This window comes from Eurosta solidaginis, chromosome 4 (assembly GCF_040869045.1).
Source record: "Eurosta solidaginis isolate ZX-2024a chromosome 4, ASM4086904v1, whole genome shotgun sequence".
NCBI classification, from domain to species: Eukaryota; Metazoa; Arthropoda; class Insecta; order Diptera; family Tephritidae; genus Eurosta; species Eurosta solidaginis.
In genome coordinates this window covers 25528384-25556207 of record NC_090322.1, presented here as the reverse complement: position 1 = coordinate 25556207, position 27824 = coordinate 25528384, and the positions used below count along the sequence as shown (strand labels likewise).

The following is a 27824-nucleotide window of genomic DNA, read 5'->3' as shown; positions in this document are numbered from 1 at the left end:
CTTACATCAGAGTGAAACAAAAACATACATTTTAAATCCTCAATTTCCCTTACGCTAGTCACTTGTGACAATCAGATGAGTAATCGAATGACTATGTTTGAAAAGGGACCGTGAAATCATTATTGCGATGTCAAAATAAAGCAAACGTAAAAATGGAGAGCAAGATCATATCAATCAATAATCAACTGATTATCATTATTGCAAGACGATGGTGGCGGATCGAATTCAATCAATTCGATGTGCAGAAGAATGTCAAGTCAAAAGAAAATTTTCATTGATTTCGATTAATTAACCTAAGGTGTTGTATGGAAAACATACTCCTACATTGCTACAAAGGCTAAGTACATTCACAAACATCAGAGTGCCGATATATTGCTCTTCAAACATTTTCGTTTTTGTATTCAATAATTGAATGTACCTAAATTTAATTTTTTTCTTGTCATACCAGTCATACTTATACTTTTGCTGCTACAATCAAAAAAAAATTTATAGGCTGTCTTGTTTTGATTTCGAATTCAAAACACATTGCGAGTATCTTCTATTAGCAATATAGGAGTACTACATATATGATGGAAAATAATCAAGAATGAGCAGTCAACTATTGGAAAGAAAGAATAACAAAACCTGGTAGTGAATTCGCATTGCATTATTGGATCACCTGATTTGTAATTGACTATCGCTGTCTCATTCTGTATCTTTTTCTATCATCCGCTGAAGATAGGCGCCGCCATGTTGAACACCCTGTCAAAACGCTAAAAAGTAGCCATATTGAACATCCTGTCAGGCAGCTGACAGATAAGATATCACACTTAGTTATCATTCACAATGCTTAGCAGTTCGTATAAATTTTAAGCATAAACGTGTTAGATGTAAAAAATACAACACAGCTATTATTTCCTTCATATTTTCTGTTTGAGTGTTACCCTGTGGTCGTTGCAATCCAACTTTGTTGTGGAACGGAGTTAAAGCTCACCACTTGTATTTGTTTACTATTTTTATTCTCGTTTCATTATTGCACGTGTGGAGTTAAGGAAAATATAGTTTGACATATAATTAAGAAAGAAATATAAATCAAACGCAGCTTATAAAAAATAATATAAGGTAATAGTCTAGTTGAGGGGTCGACTGCTAATACACTATCAAAAATATCGAGAGAGGTGCCAAACGACGCGTCTTGACATCAGTATTAATAATCCGAAGGCGGAGAATAAAAATGTTAACTCGTTCAAAAGATAACGAAAAACCGGAAAAAGACCCGCGGGTACCTCCGAAACCGGGGGTGGGATCCATAGTATTTTTGCGCAGAACACCTTCCTGCGTTGGCGGCCTTCGACCGCGATTATAAAAAATAACCCTGGGCTACGCCATGCCAAGTCCGGGTGTGTGGTATAACAGTGATGCACAATTTTTTTTGTGGGTACCCACACAACAACAACCACATGAAAATCGCCAACTTCAACTGCAAATATCTCCGGACAGAAATAAAATGGGTAATAGTCTAGTTGAGGGGTCGACTGCTAATACGCTACCAAAAATATCGAGAGAGGTGTCAAACGACGCGTCTTGACATCAGTATTAATAATCCGAAGGCGGAAAATAAAAATATTAACGCGTTCAAAAGATATTAACGAAAAACCGAAAAAAGACCCGCGGGTACCTCCGAAACCGGGGGTCGGATCCATAGTATTTTTGCGCAGAACACCTTTCTGCGTTGGCGGCCTTCGGCCGCGATTATAAAAAATAACCCTGGGCTACGCTATGCCAAGTCCGGGTGTGTGGTATAGCCGTGGCTACCGCCACGGTGATGCACAATTTTTTTTGGGGGTACCAACACAACAACAACCACATGGAAATCGCCAACTTCAAATGCAAATATCTCCGGACAGAGATAAAATTTTTCTTTTCCGCCTTCAGACTATTGTTCTCGAGATTAATACGCGTCTTTTGACACCTCTCTCGATATTTTTCGTATCGTATTAGCAGTCGACCCCTCAACTAGACTATTACCATAAAATGTTTCTTTTCCGCCATCGGGTTATGGTTCTCGAGGTTAATACGCGTTTTTTGACACCTCTCTCGATATTTTTGGTAGCGTATTAGCAGTCGACACCTCAACTAGACTATTACCTAATATAATTACAAGAACACACAGCATGGACAAAAATAAAATTAGGCAGACAAATGATAAAGGCGTCAGGCGAAAACGCAAATTCCAGGGGCCTGTTGGAGCGGATGACACCGAGTTTGATTTGAAGAAGAAACACTTGGAGGACCATCATTTACGGGCATTGGAAAAACGCCTCATAATTGTACTAGAAGGAGCGCAACTAGAAACAGTAAAGGTAACCACCAGTCTTATCAGGAAATTATAAATGATTTAATATCTCTTAATACCTGTAGGTTGGCAAAGTATTTGAATTACTTAATTCAGACGATCACCAAAATATCATTCGCAAAAATAATCGTGATCTTGCAAAATGTCGTCCCGATATCACACATGATTGCTTGAAAGCACTCTTCGATTCACCTCTAAATCGCGCCGGTTTGTTGCAGGTGTATGTGCGCACTGAAAAAAATGTACTCATTGAAATCAATCCACAAACACGTATACCGCGCACATTTAAACGTTTTGCCGGCTTAATGGTACAATTATTGCATAAATTTAATGTGCGTGCTAATGATACCTCTGCCATTTTGATGAAAGTTATCAAGAATCCTGTTACAGATCATTTGCCTGTGGGTTGTAAAAAATATGCGATGTCATTCTCAGGCAAACTTGTAGCAAATTGCCGTGATTTAGTGCCGAGGATACAAAAAGATGGGAAAGATACAGAAGAACCGGCTGAAGAGCCAATAGTGCTAGTTGTAGGCGCTTTCGCGCATGGTGTACTGAAGACAGACTACGCTGAGGGTTTGATATCAATTAGCAATTATCCATTATCGGCAGCAATTGCGTGTGTCAAGTTGTGTAGTGCCTTTGAGGAGGTTTGGGGAGTTGTATAAACTTATTTTTAAAGAAACAAAATTCTCTTTTTTTTTTAATATTGAGTTGCTTTACTTTCACTACATAGTCGATTTATATTCCGATTCTATATAATTAAGAGTTTAACATAGCACAGTATCCAAATTGAAGTTGTGCCAGGTGATGCGTGTGGAAGTCTGCTTTCCTCTGGTGTGAGTTTCGGTTATTGGACTCAGAAACCGACTCCTGATTGGTCGCACCTATTGGATGGGGCGAAGCACTGCTACAACAACAACAACCGGGCTCGCAGGGTATTTAACGGCATAATACTTTGCTGGAAGAGACTAGGCATTTTTATGCTATTTTGGGACAACCGGCTCAATTCTTGTGTGCCGAATCTCTTCATAGTTCTTGCGGAGAGTCGTATATCCCTGGAAAGCGCGCCGCATCAATCAACTGTATGTTGCTTTGTCCAGGTTTCTAATAACGTCGCAGAAACTGTTTGTTTATCATTTCGATTCATTCCTTTAAGGGGAGTATCTCCGCCTCGTGCAGATGATATTCTGACTCTGTGTTTTGGCAGGCCCAACTATCTGCTTTGCTATTGAGGACCTCTCGCTTAAAACATACTAAAATAGGAAACCAAAATTTATAATAAAAACATCAATATCCTTTGCTTTATTAATTCATTAGTATTTTTGGGCATTACAAATCATTTTACAATCACACATGCATTGGCAAACATTTGCTACTCTACATACTATCCAGACGGTCACCCTAGCGCGTCCGCTGGTTTTGAACTGAGCTCTATCGCACAAATCTTATTTTCAAAAAGTTCTTTCTCAGAATTTGGTTGCAGTTTTCTTCATCTTCATTCTATATTAAAATAAGGTTGAATAACGAGCTGCAATACATTTTCAATTAAGAAAGGGCGATTGTGAAACTAATCAGGGAAACAGCGTCTTATAAATAAATGCTGAGAGAGGGCGCTCCAAAAAATCTGATTAAATAAGTCTTACTTTAAACAAGCAGCGAACATAGGGTTATTTTTCACTCATTCGTCGATTCAAGTCAATCTTTTATCACTATTGCAGTGTTCCAGTTTGGATTGATAAGGTATTGCTTTTATAATATTTGAGATTTTCTTGACATCGCTTAAGTCTGATAAGTAGGTACATATATGTATGCTACATAGTTATGTTAGGGACTCGGTAGTTTTATTAGCTATATAGTGCACAAAATACAATACTCTAAAGTTCATGGTTGATTAAAAATAAAATTAAATACAAGAAAAAAAAATTGAACTCGTATTAGTCGCCTCCTTCCTAACGCGCACGGATAAGGCAGTTAACAGTGGTAACGCATCTATGCATTACCACCCGTCTTCTTCTCATCCAGAGCTTTTTTTTCTGCCTCTCGCTTTGCAGCCGCGTCAGCACGTTGTTGACGCACCAAAGCCAAACGCGCCAAATCCGCTTTCGCTTCAGTCGTTTTACCGGCGGCATGTAATTTTTCATAACGCACACGCGCCTTCTGTTTTTCAATTTGCTCCCGCTCACGCCGTGTGAGTTCCGGTTTAGTTGGTGCTTTATCTTCCAGTTTCAAAGTAGCCAATTTGTGTGTTGCCTTCTTTGTTGCTCGATTGGGATTTTCGATTTCAATTAATGAAGCGACACCTTTTTTTGCATCACGATCTTCTCCTTCTGACGACTCTTCATCTGAATCTTCATCACTATTTTCGACACCACCACTTGTCTTCTTGGCACGCGGCTTTGTTGGTTTCATGCGTGCTGCCTTGCTTGTGCCTGCTGCTGCCCCATTGGCGCCAACCTCATCCTCTGTGGAGGCTTCTTCTTCGCTGCTGGACTCGTTAGCTAATTCTTCGGGTGAAGTGAAATGACGGCTTCTTCCTTTGTGATTCACATATTTTCCGCGTGGCATTTTACAGCTAAAGCTATAGTATAAGTCTGTGGAGCTTCGAGTGTTTACGAATACCTTTTTTGGTTGTAGGAGTTTTTATTTTGTTTACCGAAAATCAGTTTGGTAAAATATAATCTCTGATGCTAAGATTCGAAGAGCAGATCAAAAAATTGCACAAAATTCGTTTCGTCAGTGTTTTTACGATTTTGCTAATTTTCAATATAAAATAGCTCGACAAATTTTTCTGGGATTTTGACATTTTATTTTGGTATGATTTTAGATAAATGTCAGTTGGGGGATTGGGGAAAACATGGCTGCCATGTCAATGATGAGTTATTTAAATTTAAGGCCATTCACATATAAAATTTCGCCAAGCACTGTTATAAACATTCTCAATATACATCAAATATACTTGCTAACATATTTTATGTGATATTCATTTGTTATATTGCGGTTTTTAATTGCGAAAAATGCTGGAAAAGTTACCAACGAGTGGGAAAAATAATTTCACTTGCAAAGCGTGCCAGCACCCTTAGCCGAAGCATATGTCTTCTTATGCTTTGCTTGAAACAAAATTTGCATGTTGGCTACTTTTTCATGTCAGATGGCGCCAGTGTCGCCCAATCTACCGTTCTTCATAAAAATAGGTGCAATCTACTCAGAACGCAAACTGATAGCAGTCTGCACCGGATATTGGGCAGTAGGTACACATGCGGAAAAGATGGGCATTCCGTATAACGAGTACTGCCGAAGCTGCAAAGATCCAAATGCCAGGGAGACAGTAGAACACTTTATGTGTAAATGCCCGGCTAAGGTTCCTTGGAACCTCAGAGGGTTATCTGTGATAGCAATCTCGAATATTCTTAATTTTATCAACAACTCTGGCTGGTTGTAATACATTGACCGTAACATTCCGTAGGTTTTTAGACGAGTTACATGGCATCAAAACGGCTTTAAATAGCTACTTGGGCGACTAGGGTCGCAGCCATTTCACCTACCTACTCAGAATGCATAAGATTGAGTTAAACTCATCTATATGAAAAACTGCTTATGCGCCAGGGTTATTAAGAAGCACATATATGAGGAGATTTAGGCCTAGAGGGCCTATTCACGTTCTGTGAAGTGATAAAAAGAAACCCAATTGTTAAAATGTATAAACACTCGTTTTAATTTTTTCATTTCGCAGGCCGTGAACAAGTCCCCAGCCTCAATTTTCCCTACAAATTTTCGCGACGGGATCTACATGCTTTATGCCGACTGCAAAAGGCATATGCAAGGCATATGTGTATTCACTGAGAAGCTTTTAATGGCACAAATACATTCGGAGAGCTTCGCAAACCACTGCCGAGGACAACCTCGCTTCTAATTGAAAAAAACTTTTTTCTTGATTTTTAGTGTTGCCTTGTCCGGAGATTTTTTTCTTTCTTGGACGATGTGGCAGCCATTCCCCTCAAATGGCTCTATAAAACCAGGCTAATCCTGTTTATTTTTTTCGCTGAGTCGTTGATGGAGGAAGGTTTGTCAAACGCCGAGATCTAAAACTGCTTAGCTTCAGAAGAAATATCAGCTGAGTGTAGTACTATAACATAATATAATATAAAAGCAACATATAACTACCAATAAGAATAGAACAAGAATGTGATAGCTCACTCAACCACTTAAGAGGTGGAAAAATTACTATAAAGACTTAACTTGACGTCAGTGATTGCGGAAAAATTTAAAAAATAACAAACCAACCGTGATAATCATTTGATTGACATATGACAGTCAGTAGTGACAACATGATTAAATCGGATAATCTGTTCTCGAAATTCCGCCATTTTCAACCGACGAAACCAATATAAAAAATAAGTTTAAAAAATGAAAAAGAGAGCATTTCAAAGCTCCATGCTAAAAGAAAAAAAAAATCGAAAATAATATTAAAAAATACCAAACGCTTGCGGAATGTATGGGGCGCACTCAAAAAATTGTTACGCGAAAAATAATAGTGGTTAGTGGTGATTCATTTTTAAATGTGTTTCCGCATGAGGAAAGCGCTCTTCTGTTGTTTTGTTATTTTCTGAATTTAAATTGAACATTTTGAACTCGAATTCTTATAAAACTATTTATTTTAAACAAATAAGAAACACGTATGCTTTTATTACGTACAAAATTAAAAACGTAATGAAATAAAGTAAATAAAAAGCAAAAAGCATTGTTTAATTTTTGGCGGAATATAACAATGGTCATTTATGATAGTACAACAGTCAAACCTGATATCTACAGTAAACAATCATTTATGACACTTTTTCATAGTTAGAGTGTCAGCACTGATCCAGGAAAAGGAATGAGAGTGAGCAGTACGGCTATATACTTAATCAGTAGGCCATGTTGGTGTATAAGAAGGAGACAAAAACTCACACGTACACAGTTGTTTACATCACATTTGCGTAAGCCCCCTTAAGTTTGTGATAGAAAGTTTGTATGAGGCGCTGATCGTTAGGTTGACATTGCTGACAATCAGATGATAGTCATATGATAGTCAGTGTTCTTGTAGGGTTGTTCGCAGCTTTGGCCATACACCATACGAACTTTTGGCCGAACATTAGTTCTCTTTCAGACAGCGATGAATACGGACAACAATTGTGCTGCAGCAATATTGCTCGCTGTGACAATTAAGCGTAAAAAAAGAGAGAAGATCGCAAAAATTTGTTTGTATTTTCATCCTGCATTGTGGTAACGCGTGCCAAAGGTTCTTCTTGATCTTTCAAAAAGCATAGCAAATCATAGCACCAAAGAGTAGGAACATGTTCATCCTCAGCACCAGCACCAGACTTCAAACTATCTCTCTTTTTTTTTGATTCACGCCGGTATTGCGCCCGCAACCTACTTATTTTTTTTATAACTGTATCATTTTAAACCTAGTTCATTTTAAAACTAGTAAAACATATATTTTTTACTTGCAAGTAGCATCAGTGACACTATAGTATAGAGAAATATTAGAGTCTTTATTCACGCAAATGCTAAATAACATAAGAATATTCGTAGTATAAAATATAAAAGTTGTACTGCCCCTCTTCATTTACTTTCATTTTAAATTAAATTCACTCCGATAATTCTTTCCGACAACACAATTCCTCTTTAGTACTTTGGCATATGATCCTCTGTGGGTGCTCCATGGAGTACTACAGTGAAAGTACTTTGGAATGTACTCTCACGTATGTACTCTATGGAATACTCACAAACAAAACGAGAGTGGGATCACCTACTCCTCTCCTAGGACATCGCAATGTTAATTGTAGCACATTTTTTGTATGAATACAGATTAGATTTGGAGCAGTCCTATACTTCCAAAGGAGTATTTCTTATATTATTTATAAAGTACTCGCGTTTTTTGAAGGATAGGTTTATTAAAGGCAGCGTTGCCAAACTAAAAAGAAGTAATTAACAAATTATCTGGCTCACAAATTGAACCAGACTTCTATCTGGATTTATCTGGCTCAAATTGTAGTTGTTGCATTTACATGCAAAATTATTTATCTGGCTCAGGATTTTGCCACCGGATGATGGCTAATGTTATTTCTCAAATTAACATAAACGCTTTGGTAGCGTTGCTTCTATTTAGCGCTTTGCCTGTGCCATAAGATTTAATCGGTCTAAATTCTGTAGTGATAGTACTAAATGGTGGATATATGCGAACTCTGTAAATGGCAACTATAAATTTCGCTATATTTCATGGTCACCCTGCACCTGATATTTTCTATTCGCTATGAAATAAAATTCGCTGTCATGAAGTGCGTTGCGTGTTTTCTACAAATTCGGACGTTACTCTGTGTTAGTTATAAATTGCCCAAACTCTATAGCTTGTGATAAATTATATTAGCAATTAATTGATGTACATTTAGCGGGAGAAAACAAATTTCTTGTAGTTACTTTACCGTCCCACAGAATTGATTTAATTTATAATCGTAATGACAGCCATTTTGTTTCGTTTTTAGTACACGTAGGTTTAGTGTCAGCAATTATAAGCTAGTTATCTCTCTTTTACTAACGCATTGTACGCTTAAGATCAGTATTTCGAAAAGTGAAAACATTATATGCACACTAGTGTGTTCGAAAATTGTATATTTGACGGCTTGCAAACGCGCGTCTCGATCCCAAAGCGTACGTACTGAAAATTGCAAAAATATATGGTAATAATTGTGAAAATTAATTGCAAACTTTGAAAAAAGTGTAGATAAATATATGCTAAATGTTTTACATGTGAAAATAGGTGAGTGCGCGCATTTTTTCAATACGAAAATTGTGTTTGAAGAAAGTGACTACGCTGGACAACCCACGGAAGCACCAGTTTTTTTTACACAGGCCGCAGTGTGAAGAAGCAGAAACTACTTAAGTAAAGAGGATTCAAGAAAAAAAAAAATTAAGAAAATTTCACTATGCGCTCGTTGATGTTTGTGTTGTAAATGGCGGTAGTGCGGTGGTGACTGCTGTTACCATTGCCAATGGCGCTTTATGTAAACCCTTCATCTACGGGGCTGTGGTGCGCGCGTTTATAGCATACCTTAGCATAATATTCTATGCTTTATTTTGTTAAATTATTCTTGGCGAATATTGTTTTATTGTAAGTGGGTAGACAAATAGTGCATACGTACTATTTGGGTACATGATTATCGTAATATTTGTATAGTCAGAGGCACCGTATTTGTTTATTTGCGATAGCTTGGTGTTTAATTTTAAGTACATTTTTATATTTCCGTGCTATCAATAAAAGCAAAGTGGATGAAGCAACGTAACGTCAACATCAAATGTGAACATCTATTTAGTCAAACGAAAATGCAATTATGTTAAACCAATATTGCAATATACGAGTTTATTTGCGAAATCAGTGTTGTAAAGCAAAACATATTTATCTATCCAAACCAACTGAAGGCTTATCGGTGTAAACGATAAATTATATATAGTTTATAAAACTAAAAATTCAAGATACATACAGGAAATACGCGTATGTACATAAAATTTGTAATACAGCAGCAGTGTCGCTGAGAAATTGCAGAAGCAGGTAATTTGTCAGATAAAAGTTTTCATGCATTCTTCAACATTTCGTTTTCAACGATTTCTAGAATTAAATTTTCCCAAGCTTTTGACTATTATTTAATTCGCCTTTTTTAGAAGATCCTCAACCAAAACTAATATCAACAGTGGTGGTCACATAATTAGGAACAACAATATGAAAACTAATTTTCTATGTACTGCTATATGTTGCAAACTTCTATATCTGTAATAAAAGTGGAACCAAAGCTTTTACTGCACAGTTGCGGTGATCTAGAACAGAAATATCATCTACCATCTAAATAGTGAGGCCAAAGAGCTCAATATCAAAGGGACAATGAAATGCTGAACAAACAGTTCTTTCTTAATTATCACAAATCAGGACATCCCGGATACTAAATCCTGGGAAACCAGATATCATAGGAGATTCATATCGCCCGATATCTCTCCTATCGCCAGTAGCCAATACGCTTGAAGCCATTTTGCTCCCCTACTTCAAAGCAAATTTGCTGCTAGCCTGTCATAAGCATGGCTTGTGAAAACTCCATAGCACCACCACCTCGCTAAATGTTATTAGCATCCAGATAAATTGCGGTTTAAATCAAAACCCCCACCATAGAACAGTACTCGTTGCGCTGGACCTATCAACCACGGCACGTTACTGCAAGACCTGGAAGGGTCCACCCTTCCCCCATATCTTAAAAGGTGGACCGCAAATTATGTGGGTGGTCGGTTGGCATCGGTGCAATTTAGAAACGAAACATCAAAACCAAGAAAAATTAAATAAGGGGTGCCACAGGGTGGTGTCCTATCCCCACTCTTGCTTAATTTCTACATATCTAAGCTACCTTCACCACCAGGAGTTACTATCGTTTTCTACGCCGATGACTGCACAATATTGGCCACAGGCCCAGGCCTACAGATCGATGAGGTTTGCAACACGTTTAACGAACGGCTGCCTCTCTGATCTTTTCAGTTTTTCGCCTCGCGAAACCTGGCGTTATCACCGACTATATCCTCCGCGACCTTATTTACAACATGGACGTTCCAAATATCGACCATTTTGAACATCCACGTCGATGGCACTACGCTACCGACTGTCCTACACCCCAAAATCTTGGGTGTGACGTTTAATCAGGATCTATATTTTGGCGAGCAAGCAGCCGCAATTGTACCGAAAACCCAGAGTCGTAATAAAATCCTAAAATCCCTTGCTGGCAGTACTTTGGAAAAGACAAAGAAATGCTCATTAGCACATACAAAGCAATTGGCCAGCCGATTGCATGCTAAGCGCCCCTATATGGTCGACAAGTCTAAAAACTACTCACTGGAAGAAGCAGGCCTGCCAAAATACTGCTCTCAGAATCGCCACGGGCTGTATTCTTATGTCCCCAGAACACCATCTACATAATGAGGCGAGAATACTACATCAGGGAGAGAAATGAGATGCTAACCAAACAGTTCCTGTTGATTACCCAGAAACCTAGGCATCCCAATAGACATCTGATTGATAAGCCAACACCGCCTAGGGGCTTAAGGAGTTATCTCAGTAAGCATAATGAGGAAATACAACATCTGAGAACTCAGCCGTATGAAGCATAAAACAGAACAGGTCCTTAGTGAATCCACAAACAGGCGTCGGACCTTTATGCCAGGAACTGCCCGGTGAATCCAGTACAGTACCCAAAACTTGCGGTAGGGAACGCTTACTCCCCAGGGAAACGCAAGTCACTCTAGATACACTTCGTTCTGGATGCTGTAACAGGCTAAACTCTTACCTATCAAGAATCAACCCCGACATACAAAACGTATGCCCCTCTTGCAATGTGTCCCCACATGACACCAACCATCTGTTTAATTGTAATGTGGAACCACCGCCTCTAACACCCCTTTCAGTATGGTCCACCCCTGATGAAACAGCAAGTTTCCTTGGACTTCCGTTAGAGGATATTAATGACAATTTGTGATCCGTCGCACCTATTAGGTGGGGCGAAGCACTGCTACAACAAAAACAACATCCCAGCAAACAACTGCTTGATTTACATCGCCTCCACGGGATTAAGGGAACATCTCCTAATATAGCACTATGACGAGATCCGGCACCTGCCAATACTGCCGTTTGATCCAGGCAAGCATAAGCAAGGCCTTAGCCAAATCCACATAGAATCGGTAAACGCCTTTGTGAGGACGCGCCCGGTGAATCCCATTATTAATATGCAATACCCCACCCTTGCAGAAGAAGAAAGCACATTACCAAGGGAAACACGAGTCCCCTGGCTCAACTTCGTTCTGGATACTGTAACAAGTTAAACTCTTACTTGTCCAGGATTAACCCCGACATATGTAATGTCTTCCCAGCGGATTAGGGGGCCAGAATATATCCGCTTTAGGCATGTCTGTCGTAAGGGGCGAATAAAATGCCAGATTCAAGGGGATGTGTAGCGCAACCGTTCAGGTTGCTAGCGCAATATACAGCTTCTCCAAACCCAATTGGCAACCACACCTATCCGCGGCGAATCCTGTTACACTAACAGATGAGGCTTTGGCGACCCCAAACTCCTCATGGAACTTAGTGGTGGGGAAGGAGGGACGGCCTGAAGGTTTAATGTGGCCCTATAAACCGTTCCCGAGATGGTCGGGCTAGCACCTTAATGGTGCTGTGTTACCGGAGCGTACCGGATCTGTATCCGGCAAAGGACCACCACATCGTTAACACTCCCAAAGCCTTCGGGGAGCAACCTTATCGCTACATCAACAACAACAACATACGTAATGTATGTCCTGCATGCGGTGTGACACCAACCATCTTTTCAATTGTAATGTGGAACTTGGGGGTGGGAAGGGAGGTATGGCCTGAAGGTTTAATGTGGCCTTATAAATCGTTCCCGAAATGGTTGGGCTAGTACCTTAATGGTGCTGTGTTACGGGAGCATACCGGATCTGTATCCGGCAAAGGACCATCACACCGATAACTCCCCAAAGCTTTTTGGGAGTAACCTTATCGCTACAACAACAACAGAGCTACGTAAAAAATTGTAAATTTGGACGAATAATCCCAATGTTACCCAAAAAAGCTGCCATTACTCACAGTATCATTCTGTTATACTCGCCGAAAGTCATTTTTGCCCTTCAAGGCAGATGGCCTTGTGAAGGACAAGCCAAGAAGTGCCCAACAAAAGGGATCAACAGACGCTAATAAAGACAAGTGAAAAATTATGTAATATCGAGTTGGAAAGAACTAAATCAAAAGAAAAGTATACTTGTGGTTTTTATCGACTTGAAGAGAGCATTTGAAACTATAGACAGAAATATAATGATTAAAAAATTAGAAAAAATTGGAATTAGGGGCAACGAGCTCCAGTGGTTTCAGAGCTTTTTAGGTAACCGAAGACTAAAAACAGCCATTGAGTCGGTTGTCTCGGAAGAGGTATTGACAGGAATTGGATTGCCACAAGGATCGGTTTTGGCACCGGTCCTATTTAACATATATATAAATGATATATCTTCGGCGCTAAAACATAGTAAAATAAGGCTGTTTGAGGATGACGCACTGCTCGAAGTAAGTGAACTTGATATCATGTTAGCTAGGAGCAAAATGCAGGAAGACTTGAACACCCTATACAGGTGGCTTTGTAACAATAAGCTTAAACTTAATGTTAATAAAACCCATTTTATGGTCATATCTAGAGCGATGAATAAGGAATCTTGTAATATCGAGCTAAAAATAATGAACTCAAACATTAACGAAGTTAAAACTTTCAAGTACTTAGGGGTTCAGATTGATAATAAATTAAAATTTAATGATCATATTGATTATATAGTTGCCAAAATAGGCAAGAAAATTGGTTTTTGGAAAAGGTCATGCAAATTTATCAGTAGAAAATACAAACTGAAAGTGTATAAATCCATCATAGAGCCGCATTTCATATATTGTCCCACAATATTCTTTGTGGCCAATGTAACTCAGGTAGATAAGCTACAAGTTATGCAAAATAAAGCTATGAGATTTATATTAAACATGAGGTATGATACTCCCATTAATAACATGATAGAAGCACTAAACTGGTTGAGTATAAACCAGCTCATATTCTACCACAGTATGAAATTTGTATTTAATATTAAGCACGGTAAATTACCAACATACCTCAGCGAAAAGCTTAGATATGTAAATGATGCACATTCATACGTAATCAGAGAAAACAATAATTTTAGATTACCTCTTTTCAAAACAGAAGTGGACAAGCAAAATATATTTTATAAGGGCCTGAAATATTTCAATTAACTTCCTAATCACATAAAAAGTAGTAATAACTTCAATACCTTTAAAAAAAGTTTATTGGAGCATTGTAAAACCCTTCCAATAAGATAGTTTATTTTTTCTTTTATTTTTTACATGACATACCGATACTGGAGCGCGAAAAGGGAATGGTAATACTGGTAGCAGCAAAATACAATGCACCCGGCCCTATGGAAAAGAAAATCAGTCGCCACCTGTAACTCCAGACAGTTCCAACAACAAATTTCGCCGGAATTCGGTATTTTCAGCCTATATTTACTGTTGCTGATCGGGATCACTCGCATTCCGACAGCATTAATATAACAATAAAATTATATGATGTGTAACCAAAATAAGGTCAAACAAAAGTTGGAGCAGCGGGGATTGGAAACACGTCCTTTTCAACCTCCCAATATATTTTGAGATGTGCTGATCGGAATCTTCATGGGTTCCGACAGCGTCTTTACTAAACAAAGTTGAGGGGTGATTGGGTACACTTCAATTTCCAACATCCAAAGATATGTTTAGCTGTGTTGATCGGAGACCAATACATTCCGACAGCTTAAAATACAAATATAATTGAAAAATATAAGTCCCAAATTTTGTTGCCTTAAGCTGGGAGCCCTGGAGGATTGGAAACGCGTCCTTTCCAACCTTCCTTAATTGACTGGCTCCCAGACTCGTCCGTTTGTTACGCCAGTAAATATGCTGATCGGAATCACATAGCATTCCAACAGCATATTCAATAGAAATAAATGATATAATAATGAATTGTACTTAGTAGTTTAAGTTTTAGGCCTAAACAGCCGTAATAATAAATAAATAAATTAAATTAAATTAAATTAAAAAAGTTAATGCTACTGCTTTGTGAGCGTATTTAATTTTACAGAACTTTAGTATTCTAATATAAATTGCATTTAATGAATTTACCGTGGCGAATATTGTTTCTTTAACAGCCAGGCTCAGGCGACCCCAATTTCCTAATGGATTTAAAGGGTGGGAGGGCAATATGGCCTAGAAGGGTTCATGTGGTCATACTAAAGCGTTCCCGAGATGGTCCGGCTAGTACCTTAATGGTAGACTTGGTTAGTTCAGGAACCCATGTTTTTATTTGTTTATTATTAGTCATTTTTAAGCCTAAAACTTAAAACAATATAGTAATCATTACATGAATAATATTATAATAATAAAAGCACAGAAATTCCCAGAGACGAGTCTTCGAGTCAACCACTTCGGAGGTCGGAGGGACAGTTTCCAAACCTGTCCTACACCAAGTCTTAAGTAACTTATTTAACACACATGCTTTCCAAAACAAATCCAAACCAATGGTTGGAATGCATTAGTGTCCAATCTTTCATTGTATTATTATTACATTTGTGTCGACGATAAATAGTCAGCCCAACTCCTTTTGTTAGCATACGGCTTATATTGTACTCAAATTTAGGAAAAGCTCGATAAATAAATAATTAAAATGTGGCACTGTAACTTTAACTTTTCACACCTTATATAAATAAATTGTGTATTCATAGAGATTGTTTTAAGACAATACTTCAAATGAAGAAAAAATATATTGAGTCGGAAAATAAAAAGTTCGAGTAAAACATATAAATATATTGCGTTATTTATAATGTCGAAAGCTACTACAACTTCAGAAGTGGTCATGAGCCAGAACGACGCGGAAATTTTAAAAATTTTAAAAACTTCTACTGTTGCAAATTTAAAATCTTGTCTAGAGAAGCTTCGTGAACCAACCAGCGGTAACAAGAATGTGTTGGTTATTCGGCTGCTTAGCTTGGGATATCCATTTGAGTTTCCATTGGACGATGTGCAAATCCAAGATTGTGATGGACAAACAGAATCTGTCGTTGCAGAAACAGGGTCAATAGTTGGCGGAGAAATTGTGAATGTTATTGGTGCAAATGCATGTGAGACAAATCAAAATCTCATCGAACCGGTTAGTCAAGTAAGTGAATTGGAAATGGTCAAAATGGAATTGAATCTTGTAAAGCGAGAAAACAAGATTCAAAAAAGGAGATTGAGTTATTGAAGAGAGAAAACGCGATAATGAATTTCAATATGGAGCATAATCAAAATGAATCTTCGTTTTTTATTTCGGGAAATAATAGTTTTATTCTTGCGAGGGAAATAGTACCAGATTGTACGGGCGATGGTGAATCTTTTCACCATTGGGAAACGCAATTATATAGAGTACAAAAAGCTGACAATCTAAATGAAAGTATTATGAAAGCGCTTATTTCAACAAAGTTAAAAGTGCGTGCTTTACGCTGGTTTCATTCGCGATCCGATGCAATGTCACTTACTGTTCGAAATCTACTTGAAGAAATGCAGTTACTGTTTGAAGATCGGTTGTTGTTGTTGTTGTAGCGATTAGGTTACTCCCCGAAGGCTTTGGGGAGTGATCGATGTGATGGTCCTTTGTCGGATACAGATCCGATACGCTCCGGTAACACAGCACCATTAAGGTGCTGGCCCGACCATCTCGGGAACAATTTATATGGCCACATTGAACCTTCAGGCCATTCCTCCCTCCCCACCCGCAAGTTCCATGATGAGCTTGGGGTCGCCAGAGCCTCGTCTGTTAGTGAAACGGGATTCGCCGCGCGAAGGTGAGGTAGACAATTGGGTTGGAGAAGCTACATGTTGCGCTACACAACCCCTTGAATCCCTTGAAACCCCTTGAATCCCTTGAAGATCGGTCTAGTCGTTTGGTGCTAATAAAATCATTTGAAGCAAGAAAGTGGCAGACGAATGAAACATTTCAGGACTATTTTAATGAAAAAATAATACTATCAAATAAAATTTCAATGAGTGAAGTGGATTTAATAGAACATATCATTTACGGTGTCCCCGATTAATTTACGTTCGCAAGCCAAAATGCAACGATTCAAAGATAAAGTTTACTCGAAGCATTCCAAGGTCTCAAGTTGAGAAAAGACTTTCCGTTTAAAAAAAATGATGCAGTAGAGGAGCGAGATATGGACAAGGCACGTTCAGCGGAGAACATTAAAAAATGTCAACAATACAATAAAAATCAAAAGGATCGCAATAGAGTTTCGAAGATTTATAGAGAAGGAGATTTCGTGGTTGTTAAAAATTTCGTTAGTAATTCGGGGGCTTGTAAGAAAATTATTCCTAAATATAAAGGGCCGTATCGAGTATCCAAAGTTTTGCCCAATGACCGATATTTGGTAACTGATGTTGAAGGGTTCCTGGTTAGTCAGATACCGTACGAGGGTGTGTGGGAAGCGTCGAATATGAAATCCTGGTTGGTAGATAAAGACTTGGAAGCAATCGGGGCGATTTCAAATCAGGATGGCCGAACTGTGGCACTGTAACTTTAACTTATATAAATAAATTGTATTATTATTATTATTATTATTGGTTAGGTACTGGTATGAATATCAGAACTAACTGAAAGAGCATTGGCTACTCAGGCCATCAGCTCAATTTTGATGATTGTTTGTTTTTCTTTTTGTTTTTTGTTAAGGTTTTGGTTCTTTAAATAATCATATCTATGGTTTTGATAAATTTTGCAATTTTTTCAATATTATAGTGGCTAGGTGTACTTAGGATGCTGTTTAAGTTGTCCGTGTTGAAAAGCGTTATTTTTAAGTTGCGATATTTTGCACATTGGTTGAGGATGTGATCCAAGGTTTGGTAGGTATTGCAGCTTGTACACATTGGTTGGTTTTCTCTTTTTAAGATATGTTGGTGAGTGTTTGTAGTGTGTCCAAGTCGGAGTCGTGAGAAGAGTCTAGTTTTGAAGCCGTGAATATTTGTTGGGTATTGTGGGACGGTCCCATCTTTGTTGACTATCGAGTAATGATCATGTTTGTAGTTTGCTCGCGATTGGCGTAGTTTGTCCATTATGATGGATCTGATGTGTCGTTTTACATCTACCTTTTCGGTTTTTGATGTGTGTATTATTGGTGCATTGCAAGCAAATTTTGCTGCTTCGTCGGCGTATTTGTTGCCACTAATTTCTGCGTGTCCCGGTATCCATAGCAGTTTTAGTTTTTTCTTATTTTTTATGATTAAGTCTCTTATTTGATTAATTGTTTCCCAATTGTTGCAGATTGGATTTTTGACTGCCTGAAGGACCGATAGACTGTCGGAGCATATCACGTATTTTGATTTTTTAAATAAATTGTATATTCATAGAGATTGTTTTAAAACAAGACTTCAAATGAAGAAAAAATATATTGAGTCGGAAAACAAAGAGTTCGAGTAAAACATATAAATATATTGCGTTATTTATAATGTCGAAAGCTACTACAAAAATAAAATAAAAGATTTTGGTTAAACTAAACTGCGAATAAATATCAAAATGATTACCGAGTTATGTAGTGCAACCCTTTCAAGGGGTTGTCAGCGCAATTTATAGCTCCTCCAACCCAATTGTCAACCTCACTTACCTGTGGCGAATCTTGTTTCTTTAACAGCCGCCACTTTGGCGATGCCATATTCCTCATACTAGTAGGAAGTGAGAGCGGGAAGGCCTGAAGGTTCAATGTAATATTAAATCCTTCTCCAGTTGGTCGGACTTGAACCTCAATGGTGCTTGTTACCAGAACATATCGGATCTATATCCGACAAAAAAATAAATAAATACCTCACATCTTCCTCCTAGATATTTACGAACTATGAAAAAAAAAATGTGGAGGTCCTAACCAAAACGAAACACTAAGATTTTACATAGGTGTAGACCTACACAAATGAAAACTACATAAGTTAACATTTTGATTTCAATATTAATGGTCGCAATATTAGGCCCACTACTGTATGTACAAATTGATAAGGACATCAAACTTTCTAAATACAAATCACATGCTTTTCACAAACAACTTTACAGCTCTATATGTGTGTATGAATATGACTTTGTTTCTTAATTAATTGTATTTTAATTTCAAAAATATTTAGCGCAATATATAGTACAAAATACAGTTTTATAGTACGTTCATTATTTCGGCTCCAGTCGACATACGTCTCTTAAAGCGTATCATATCTTCAGACTTAGAATTTCAAGACTAATACAGTTGTCCCTTTTCTGCATGCCTGACTAACCTAACCCAGTGATAGCACTGTTTTTTATTGCTATATTCGTTGGCTCATTTTCTCGTTAGCATTTTGAGTTTTGTTGGAACATTTTAATTTCTCATCTCATCATGTTCGTCGTTCGTTCATTTTGCTTTTACGTAAAATGTGTGTGTGGAAAGACACGAAACGTAGATGAATCAAATAAGTTTTTGTGTTATTTTAATAAAATTTACATAGACATTTGTTGAAAAATACGTTACAGCAAATGTTGGTTCACATTTCTGTTGCAAATTTTATGGATTTTATGTGTTTTCTTATGTAATTAGCAAATTAAAATACTTAATTGGAGAGCCAAGTGTGAATTAGATTTTTGGTATGAATTCGCTAAAAAAAATTTCACTTCCTCTCGTTTGTGAGCCAAGACTTCGCCGACGGATGATTCGAACTTGAATGAAGTATTCGGTGGGTGGGGGTAGTGATGAAATTACCTTGATTTTTGCTAGTGGGAATATTGGGCTCGTTGTGTCCAAACGGGTTTAATTTAGTTGATTTAATAAGCGAGTGGATATGCGGCATAACGAATGCAAGAAAAACAAGACGGAATGTGTATGCGAAGCGCCACCCAATAATCGAAGTAGGGTCACAAAGTTGCCAAAAACAAATGGGAATTCCGAACTCGGCCGAAGCGAGTCTACTGTACAAAAGTGAATCGTTGCGACCATTTATTGCGTGTTTGTGTGTATTGGTGTGACTTTTGATATCTGTCATTGCCAAGTGGTGACAATAGTGCTGCCAGACGGTCAGCTTTTCTTTTTTTTTTACAAATAATTTTTATTACAAGAATTTTACTCATAGTACAGGTTTACAAATATGATCAGACCAATTCTAAATATTCTAGCGGATTTTTTTTATTACCGCGGAAAAATTCCTCCAATTCTGTTCTCCTAGGGAGAACAATAATTGGGGAATAGGAATTTCGAATCCAACTGTTTTGTCAATTGAAATTTCGTTGCACATTTCTTCTTTTGTTTAAAAAATTGAAAAGTTTAATTATTGTTGCAAATTTGTTGGAAATTAAGAAACAAAATATAAACAATGCACAGTATTTATTGCATTTCATGTGGTATTCACTGAAATGAGTAATGAATTGGTGCCACAGCAACATCAACAGCGGAACATAAGGAGAAGACGGCCGCATAACACAAATCTGCCGGAGTTGCCTGCTTTCATTGAGCAAAGCAATTTTCTGGCGGCCAAGTTGAGTTGAATTCATCCTTCGTCATATGCCAAAACCTATTTAAGCCTTATTAAAAAATCCTTGCGCAATTTCTGGATGGCTGCATGAAATATGTATACCAAGAGCTCTATCGTTGCTTATGATATCCTTTTCGACTTAAAATAAAGAATATTGTGGTTGTAGTTGTTGTATTAACAGTGAGAATATTGTGGTAGAATGTATATACATATTTTAGCACAAATTTGTACAAATAAGTGTTCTTTCTTAAAAGAACCAATTTCCTTTAACTATTTTGATGCATTCCCTTTAATTTAACAAGTGAAAAAACTCCTATGAAATGGCAAAGAAATCTCCCTCTCCCTCACATTCATAATACCTACTTTTCTCCCATAACCGGTTTCCGCTTTTTCGAACATTGTTCAGAATAGGAGGAAAGGGAGAAGTGAAAAAAATCACAAGGAATTTTTATTTAGAATACGAGGAATGGGAGAAGGGAAAAAACTCGCACGGAATTTTCGTTTAGAATTGGGCTGAATATGTACGAGAAGGAAACAATTCCTTTCTAACACACTGCAATTTGACACTTCGGTCAGTGTCAAACTATTGTGGAACCTGCGTGGAACATGCGTTTTGACACTCAACGAAGTGTCAAAATTGCAGGGGTTGCTGTCGTGGAAAGTGACGCAGGGAAACAAAAAAGGAGCGGAATATCAGATATGGGTTGCTTTGATGGTAAATTTTTTTGAACGAATTTAGTATGAAAATGTAGTGCACCTTTATGGGTCCGACCGAAAATTATACAAAAGTCTTGAATTGGGGTATCTGAGGACGCGTAGTTATTCAAGTATTAAGAATACAAACACGGGTGCTAAGTTTTTCTACCCATTCAAAAGTTCTCCGCGAAAAACAGTTTGAAACCGAGGTCGACTGCAATAACCCGTCCAAAAATGTGGAAAGAGAAATAAAAATACGCGTTTTGTCCTGTTATCAATTGTCCAAAGGCGAAAAAGTATTCGAATGTTTTTGGTTAGCAATCGTCCCCGGTAATAAAGTCTCACAATTTAGTAATTAAACTTGTCCAAGATATATGGATTTTAAAGAGAGGTGTAATTAAGTGCTCGTTTGAAAGTAAATAAGGATATTTCTTTGTAATTTTACAATAAAAATTTTACGCAGTTTTCGTTAGCACCTACTACACTTTCCTTGGACCTAAGAAGTACAACAGTGCCAAATAGCATCCACAAAAAAAAAAAAAAACAACAAGAACAAACATTTTATCAGGCGAGCGTGGCTGTGTATGTGCTTGGTGCCACATATCCTACTTGTACACCTTTACAATGATTTTACTGCTCGTTCACAATTTCGTTGTATAATTTTATTTTCCGTTTTTTGCGGTTTTAGTTTCCATGATGTTGGCTTCACCCAGGGTAATATATCTAGATCAGTGATCGACTGCTAATATGGGTCCAAAGATATCGGAGGAGATATCAAAACAAGCGTATTGACCTTAGAAGGCGGAAAATAAAAATTAACTGACGGGAGAAATTCCAGTTGAAGTTGGAACTTTTAATGTGGTTGCTGTAACTTTGTTGTACGCAGGGAAAAAATTATGATAAATATGGCGCAAAGATTGAATTTTGATCCCAATCCATTGATGGAACGGCCAGGGTAATTTTTAAAAGCGCTGCCGAAAGCCGCCAATATATAAAGGCCTTTTCGCAAAAATACTATAGATCCCACCCCGGTTTCATAGATGTCCGGGGCAAGATCATACGTCGAGCAAACAGGCGGGCGCATAAACACAAATGACGTGTCACCAATTACTGTCGCTAAAACAGGTTGAAGAAGCCATTTAAATCACTAAACCCTCTTATGCAAAGGGCTCAGATGGAATAGCCATAACAATTCTAAATCACACTGCTGCTGAGCGAGCAAGCTACCAAACGCGATTTTTCAACCTTTCCTTGAAGTTCTTTGATATAACCGAACAATGGAAAATGGCAAGAATAATAAATGACACCAACCATCTCTTTAATTGTAATGTGGAACCAACGCCTATAACACCCCTTTCATTATGGTCCACCCCTGTTTAAACAGCAAGTTTCGTTGGACTCCCGTTAGAGGATATTGATGACAATTTGTGATCGGTCGCGGCTGTTTTTGGGGCGAAGCACTGCTACAACAACAACAACAAGAATAATTCCTCTACTAAAGCCTGGGAAACCAGCCAACGAAGATGAGTCACTTCAACCACATCACTCCTTTCGCTAGTAGCGAAGACTTTGGAAACATACCTCCCTCAATTCACCGGGAATGTTCGCCTAGTCACCCATCGCCATGGCTTCCGCAAAATGTATAGCATTACCACCGCACTAAACACCATAAACTCCCAGATAAATTATTTACTGAACCAGGAAGAACCCTATCATAGGACGTCGCTCGTAGTACTTGACCTGTCAAGCTTTTGACACAGTCAACCAAGGCACGCTACTTCAATACGTAGAAGGTTCACTCCTTCCCCTTTTCTAAAAAGATGGATTGCAAATGATCTGAAAGGTCCGCAAGCGCTGACTGTTGGACAATTATTTTCTTTGTTTGCAATTATTCTGTGTATTTTATTAATTTTTTCCTAGCACAACAATTTGCCAAAATTATTTTATAGTGCTAGTCGGAACAGTGACAGAGAACAAAAGCGAAAATTCAATATGTATTTCAGTAACGTTGATAAACAATAGATAAATTGTAAACTAATACATAATGGTTACTTTATAAATTTATAGAGCTTAGCCTAGGGACGCAGAACAGAAATAAGAATAAAAGAGACTTTGCAATGGTAGAAGGGTAATAATTATTAGGTTCTATTCTTAGAGAAAATAGAAAGGTGGCGAGAAAAACGGATAGAAGATCAGCAAAGAGAGTCAGTTGAAGAAGGAGAGGTGAGTCAGTTATTAATTCTTTTTTGAAATGCAGTGTATTACTTATTTGTCTTATTTTAGCTGGAAGGGAGTTCCAAACATGGATCGAAGTAACGAAGAATTGTTCAGAAGTTAGCATACGGTATTGTTGGTGTTGTTTTTGTAGCGATAAGGACACTCCTCGAAGGCCTTGGGAGTCTTATAGATGTTGATGTTCCTTTTCTGGATGTAGAACCGGTACGTTCCGCTGACAAGCACCATTGAGGTACTAGTCCGCCCATCGGGAATGATTGGGTATGACCACGTGAAACCGTATTGGCCATCCCGTCCTCCCGTTCCCTGGATCTATGAGGAACTTGGGGTCGCCAGAGCCGCCGCTGTTAAAGAAGCAGGAATCGCCACTGGTAGGTGAGGTCGACAATTGCGTTGGAGAGGCTATATATTGCGCTGGCAACTCCTATTGGGTATTCTCTGTCTAAGAGTCCATAGAAAACATAGAAAGTTTTAAATTTTACTGTTAGAATTCTCCTATACGCAACAACAAAATAAATTGGGGGACAATTTAACTCAGTTTATATTCGCCGGTGAACACTGGCGAGTTGTGAAAATGCTTCGTTTATGACTACTTATTTTTAGCTTCTTCGAACATGTTTAGAATAGGTAACAAGCGAAAGCTTAGAAAACTCAATATATTTTTTTTATTTAGAATTGGCGGAGGTTGGCAAGTGGAAAACAGCGCAATTTTTATTTAGAATTGGCCTAAAAACTTCTTATCTGGCAACACAATTAGTAGTTTTATTTTCGAACGAAGTGCTCTTTGCGGCTGTCAGACTGAATTTTATGTTCGAATACCCGTACATGTGTAAATGTATTTATGTATGCATGCGTTGAGGTACGTGCGCTCGTGCGGGCTGACATTCGGTTTTTCTTTGCAGCTGGTCAATGGAATGTTGTACACAACAGCAAGTGTTAAAAGAGTATGAATGGGTGATACTTTTCCTTTTGTTGAATGTTAATAGTGTTTTACTGCTCACAATATAATGAATAAATAGCGGCAAAAGCTGCTTATACGACGGCCAAATATCTGGAACAATGCATTTCATTAAAAAAAAAAATAAAGAATTAATTTCGAAGATACACAATTAAATATTCGAAAAATCTATATTTGCATGGATATACATTTGGTTTTATTTGTTTTGTTATTTTTTTTTTTTTTGTTTTGCGTTATATTTCTTTTTTTGCATTTAGTTGACTTATTCGTACGATTGTATGAGTGATTGATGGAAAATGTAGTTATTTTAAACAGGAGTGGGGTCGAGTTTTAATGATTTCTGAATGCGAATCGCTTTTTTGTTTGGAAGTTTGGGTCTACTCTAATAGGTGTGTTCAAAATCAAACTAATTTACGTATAACTGAAATTTTACATATTTATATACATATGTACATGTGTACAGTGATAGCAAATATAATAGGGACGTCCCTACTGTTAAAGAAAGTAAAAGATGTATTCTGTAAAATCAAGTATGTTGTTATTTGATAAGGCTCAGTAGGAGTCCCATTCTAAAGATTCTGACCGAAAGTTTGGCATAAGGGATGGAGGGTTGGCCTGAAGGTTTAATGTGGCCATATAAATTGTTCCTGAGATGGTTGTTGTTGTTGTAGCAGTGCTTCGCCCCATCCAATAGGTCTGACCAATCAAATTGTCATCAATGTCCTCTAACAGGAGTCTGAGGAAATGTTTCAACAGGGGTGTACCATAATGAGAGAGGTGTTAGAGGCGTTGGTCCACATTACAATTGAAGAGATGGTTGGTGTCATGTGGGGACACAATGCAAGCAGGGCATACGTTTTGTATGTCGGGGTTGATTCTGATAACCTGTTAGTGGGTAATCTTTAGGCTTGGCGACCATATCGGGGACGCGTAGCATGCAATCGGCTGGCCAATAGCTTTGTAAATGGTAATGAGCGTTTCTTTATCTTTTCCCCAAGTACTGCCAGCAAGAGATTGAGGATTTTATTACGGCTCAGGATTTTCGGTACAATTGCGGCTGCATGTTCACCAGAGCTGGGTAGTAATGATTACTTTATTTAATCAATACCCGTCGATTCTCCATTACATGTACTTGAGGAAAGTAATCAATTCCTTTCCTCCACAACAAAGGAATTGATTACATTTCAACTCAAAAAAAAAAAAAAAAAAATACCAAAAGTAATTTCGTTTTTTGAGGCTCAAGTACAAAAAATTGTTTGTTTGTAATTGAAAAAAAAAATACTTTGTTCAAATGTAATTTCTGCCCAAGTACTTTCGAAAGGAATTGCAAATGTAATTGAAAATTTTCCCATTACATTACAAGGAATGGAAAAAGTACTTTCGAATTTCCCATTCCTCAAACGAATTGCAAAATTAAGTTTGTTGTGGAGGAAAGGAATTGATTACTCTTTCCAATTACTGAGGAATGTAATGGGTAATGTAATGGAATTGAATTTACTCTGTGATGCTCACCAAAATGTAGATCTTGATCGAACGTAACACCCAAGATTTTGGGGTGTAAGACAGTAAGACTTTCAAAATGTTCGACATTTGGCTTTTAAGCATCGGCATGGCTATGCTGTCAGGGCCCACTGCTTTAGATTGTTTAATTTGACCGATGGCATCCTCAACCTCTTTGTCGCTGATGGTAATTGGGGACGCGCTGAATTTATGTTTGTGCGCGTGTCTGTTGGCCCTCCGTCTAGCTTTGTCAACCGTAGAATGCATAATATATTGTCGGCAAAAGGCGCTCGCGCATTTTTCCGCATCCGACAGCACTTTATCGCCAAAGGCAATGGAAATTTTGTCGGTGTCTTGGACGGATTCGATAGGGACTTTACGGTACACCAAAGCTTACCCACACCGGCAGAGAGGTTACAGCTTCTTAGATGCTCCTCCCATTTCGCCCGCTTATGTTCATCCGCAAGCAATCTGACGTGTTGGTTTTTGTCCCTTAGTTGGGGTCGCCGGGATCGAGCTGTCTTATTAGGTCACGTTCTCTCGCTAAATTTGCGGCCTCCGCCGGAAAGTGAGGCCGAATTTCTGGAATTCTTCCGGCCGGAATAAAGCGAGCCGCGGCGGATTCAATGACCTTGCGGAAAGCACGCTCCCATTGGTCGGGATAGGGAGGGCAGCAAAGCGGCTGTCTGGAAAGGATTTATATTCTTCCCACTTTCCTTTTTTAAAGTTTATGAAAGTGCGTTTTTCAGAGACGATGAAGTCGGCTCGAGCGAGATGAGTATTGGCAGGTGGTCGGATGCCAATGTTACTTACCATCGGCTGCCAGTTGGCGCAGTTTACGAGTCCTGCGCTCACGATTGATATATCTGGCGAACTGTGACAGCTTCCTACCATACGAGTGGAGGCGTCTCCATTTATTGTGCAGAACTTCGTTTCTTCTATTTGATCCGCCAACATCTCACCTCTGCTGCCCGCCTGTAAGTTTGAATGCCTTAGGTCGCGATGGGCATTTAAATCGCCTAAGATAATGCGATTGTCGCCAGTGAGTAACGCACTAATATTAGGGTGGTATCCACTGCGGCAGCGGGTGGCAGGAGGGATGTAGATGTTGATGATTTCTAGGTTTACATCTGTCCTGATAAGCCATGACGTTCCAGGACATTGTCCCTGCGGCCGATGTCGGGATCAAATATATGATATTGCACTGAGTGGTGTATGATAAACGCGAGACCGCCTCCATTCCCGCTCTCGCGATCTTTTTTGTGGACATTGTACCCAGAACTGGTCTGCAGAGCAGTTTAATCTCTTGAATCGCAGCAATGCGGATGTTGTGCCGCTTCATGAAATCGACTATCTCCGTGATCTTACCGGTTAATCCATTACAGTTTAACTGCAGAATTCTGAAGTGCCACGGGTGAGACGTCGTCACTCTAGGAGTATGTGACGGGTGACTACGCCTGGGTTGTGAGAGGCTAGGACGCAATTGCTGTTGTGGCCCTGGGACTGGACGTCCCTGAGTAAGCATTGGGGTGGCCGGTGTATTTGGGTTTGCGGGCTGGCAACACGGCACAATGAAGCCCGTCGGAGGGTTTCCGTCGCGAAGACCAGAACATCTAGGAAAGTGGCCCCGACCACGGCAGAAGCTGCATTGGGCTGATGTCGCAAACATATATATTCTGTGCTTGCAGACAGTGCAAAAGGTGGTAGGGACTAAGAGTCTGTTTCCCTGATCTACAAAATTGCTGCCGGAAAAGAAGGGGGCAGGAGACGGGGGCGGGGGCTGATATACGGCATTCCCAGCAAACAGTTTCTAACGTTAGAGAAATATTGTAGTTTTACATTAGAATTCTAATGTAGTTCTCTAATGCATTTCGAATAGAAAACTAGGTTAGAGCACTCGATTAGAATTCGACTGTGAAACGATTCGAATAACA

General features: G+C 38.6%; 4 protein-coding genes across 28 annotated transcripts in view; 3 read left to right on the top strand and 1 right to left on the bottom strand.

Annotated features, from left to right (window-relative positions):
- Positions 1 to 933: 933 nt before the first annotated feature.
- Positions 934 to 5167, top strand: LOC137249383 (ribosomal RNA small subunit methyltransferase NEP1). Of its 4 annotated transcripts, none has more exons than XM_067780805.1 (3): positions 934 to 1101; positions 2120 to 2342; positions 2401 to 5167. In XM_067780805.1, the coding sequence occupies exons 2-3, from the start codon at positions 2154 to 2156 to the stop codon at positions 3001 to 3003; spliced, it is 792 nt and encodes a 263-aa protein (XP_067636906.1). In that variant the 5' UTR covers positions 934 to 1101; positions 2120 to 2153; the 3' UTR covers positions 3004 to 5167. The 4 variants fall into 4 exon arrangements, with proteins under 4 accessions (XP_067636906.1, XP_067636904.1, XP_067636903.1 ...); XM_067780803.1 differs by having other exon boundaries at positions 2093 to 2342; XM_067780802.1 differs by having other exon boundaries at positions 935 to 1101; positions 2144 to 2342.
- Positions 3611 to 5158, bottom strand: LOC137249384 (28 kDa heat- and acid-stable phosphoprotein). The gene has a single exon (XM_067780806.1). It carries the CDS (start codon positions 4901 to 4903, stop codon positions 4328 to 4330), a length of 576 nt encoding a protein of 191 aa, XP_067636907.1. The 5' UTR covers positions 4904 to 5158; the 3' UTR covers positions 3611 to 4327.
- A 3468-nt stretch (positions 5168 to 8635) lies between the features above and the next one.
- fs(1)h (female sterile (1) homeotic) overlaps positions 8636 to 27824 on the top strand; it is a 93808-nt gene continuing 74619 nt past the window's right edge. For 3 of the 22 annotated variants that reach the window (XM_067780799.1, XM_067780797.1, XM_067780775.1), the window contains exons 1-2: positions 8636 to 9485; positions 9584 to 9923. The gene's annotated coding sequence lies outside the window, so the exon portion shown is untranslated. Of the gene's footprint in view, positions 9486 to 9583; positions 9924 to 19447; positions 19710 to 27824 lie in introns of those variants that run through there. The other 19 variants (XM_067780779.1, XM_067780777.1, XM_067780788.1 and 16 more) reach the window with 19 other exon arrangements.
- On the top strand, positions 15739 to 18518 carry LOC137247737 (uncharacterized). The gene is made up of 2 exons (XM_067778696.1): positions 15739 to 16152; positions 18286 to 18518. Exons 1-2 carry the CDS (start codon positions 15817 to 15819, stop codon positions 18304 to 18306), a joined length of 357 nt encoding a protein of 118 aa, XP_067634797.1. The 5' UTR covers positions 15739 to 15816; the 3' UTR covers positions 18307 to 18518.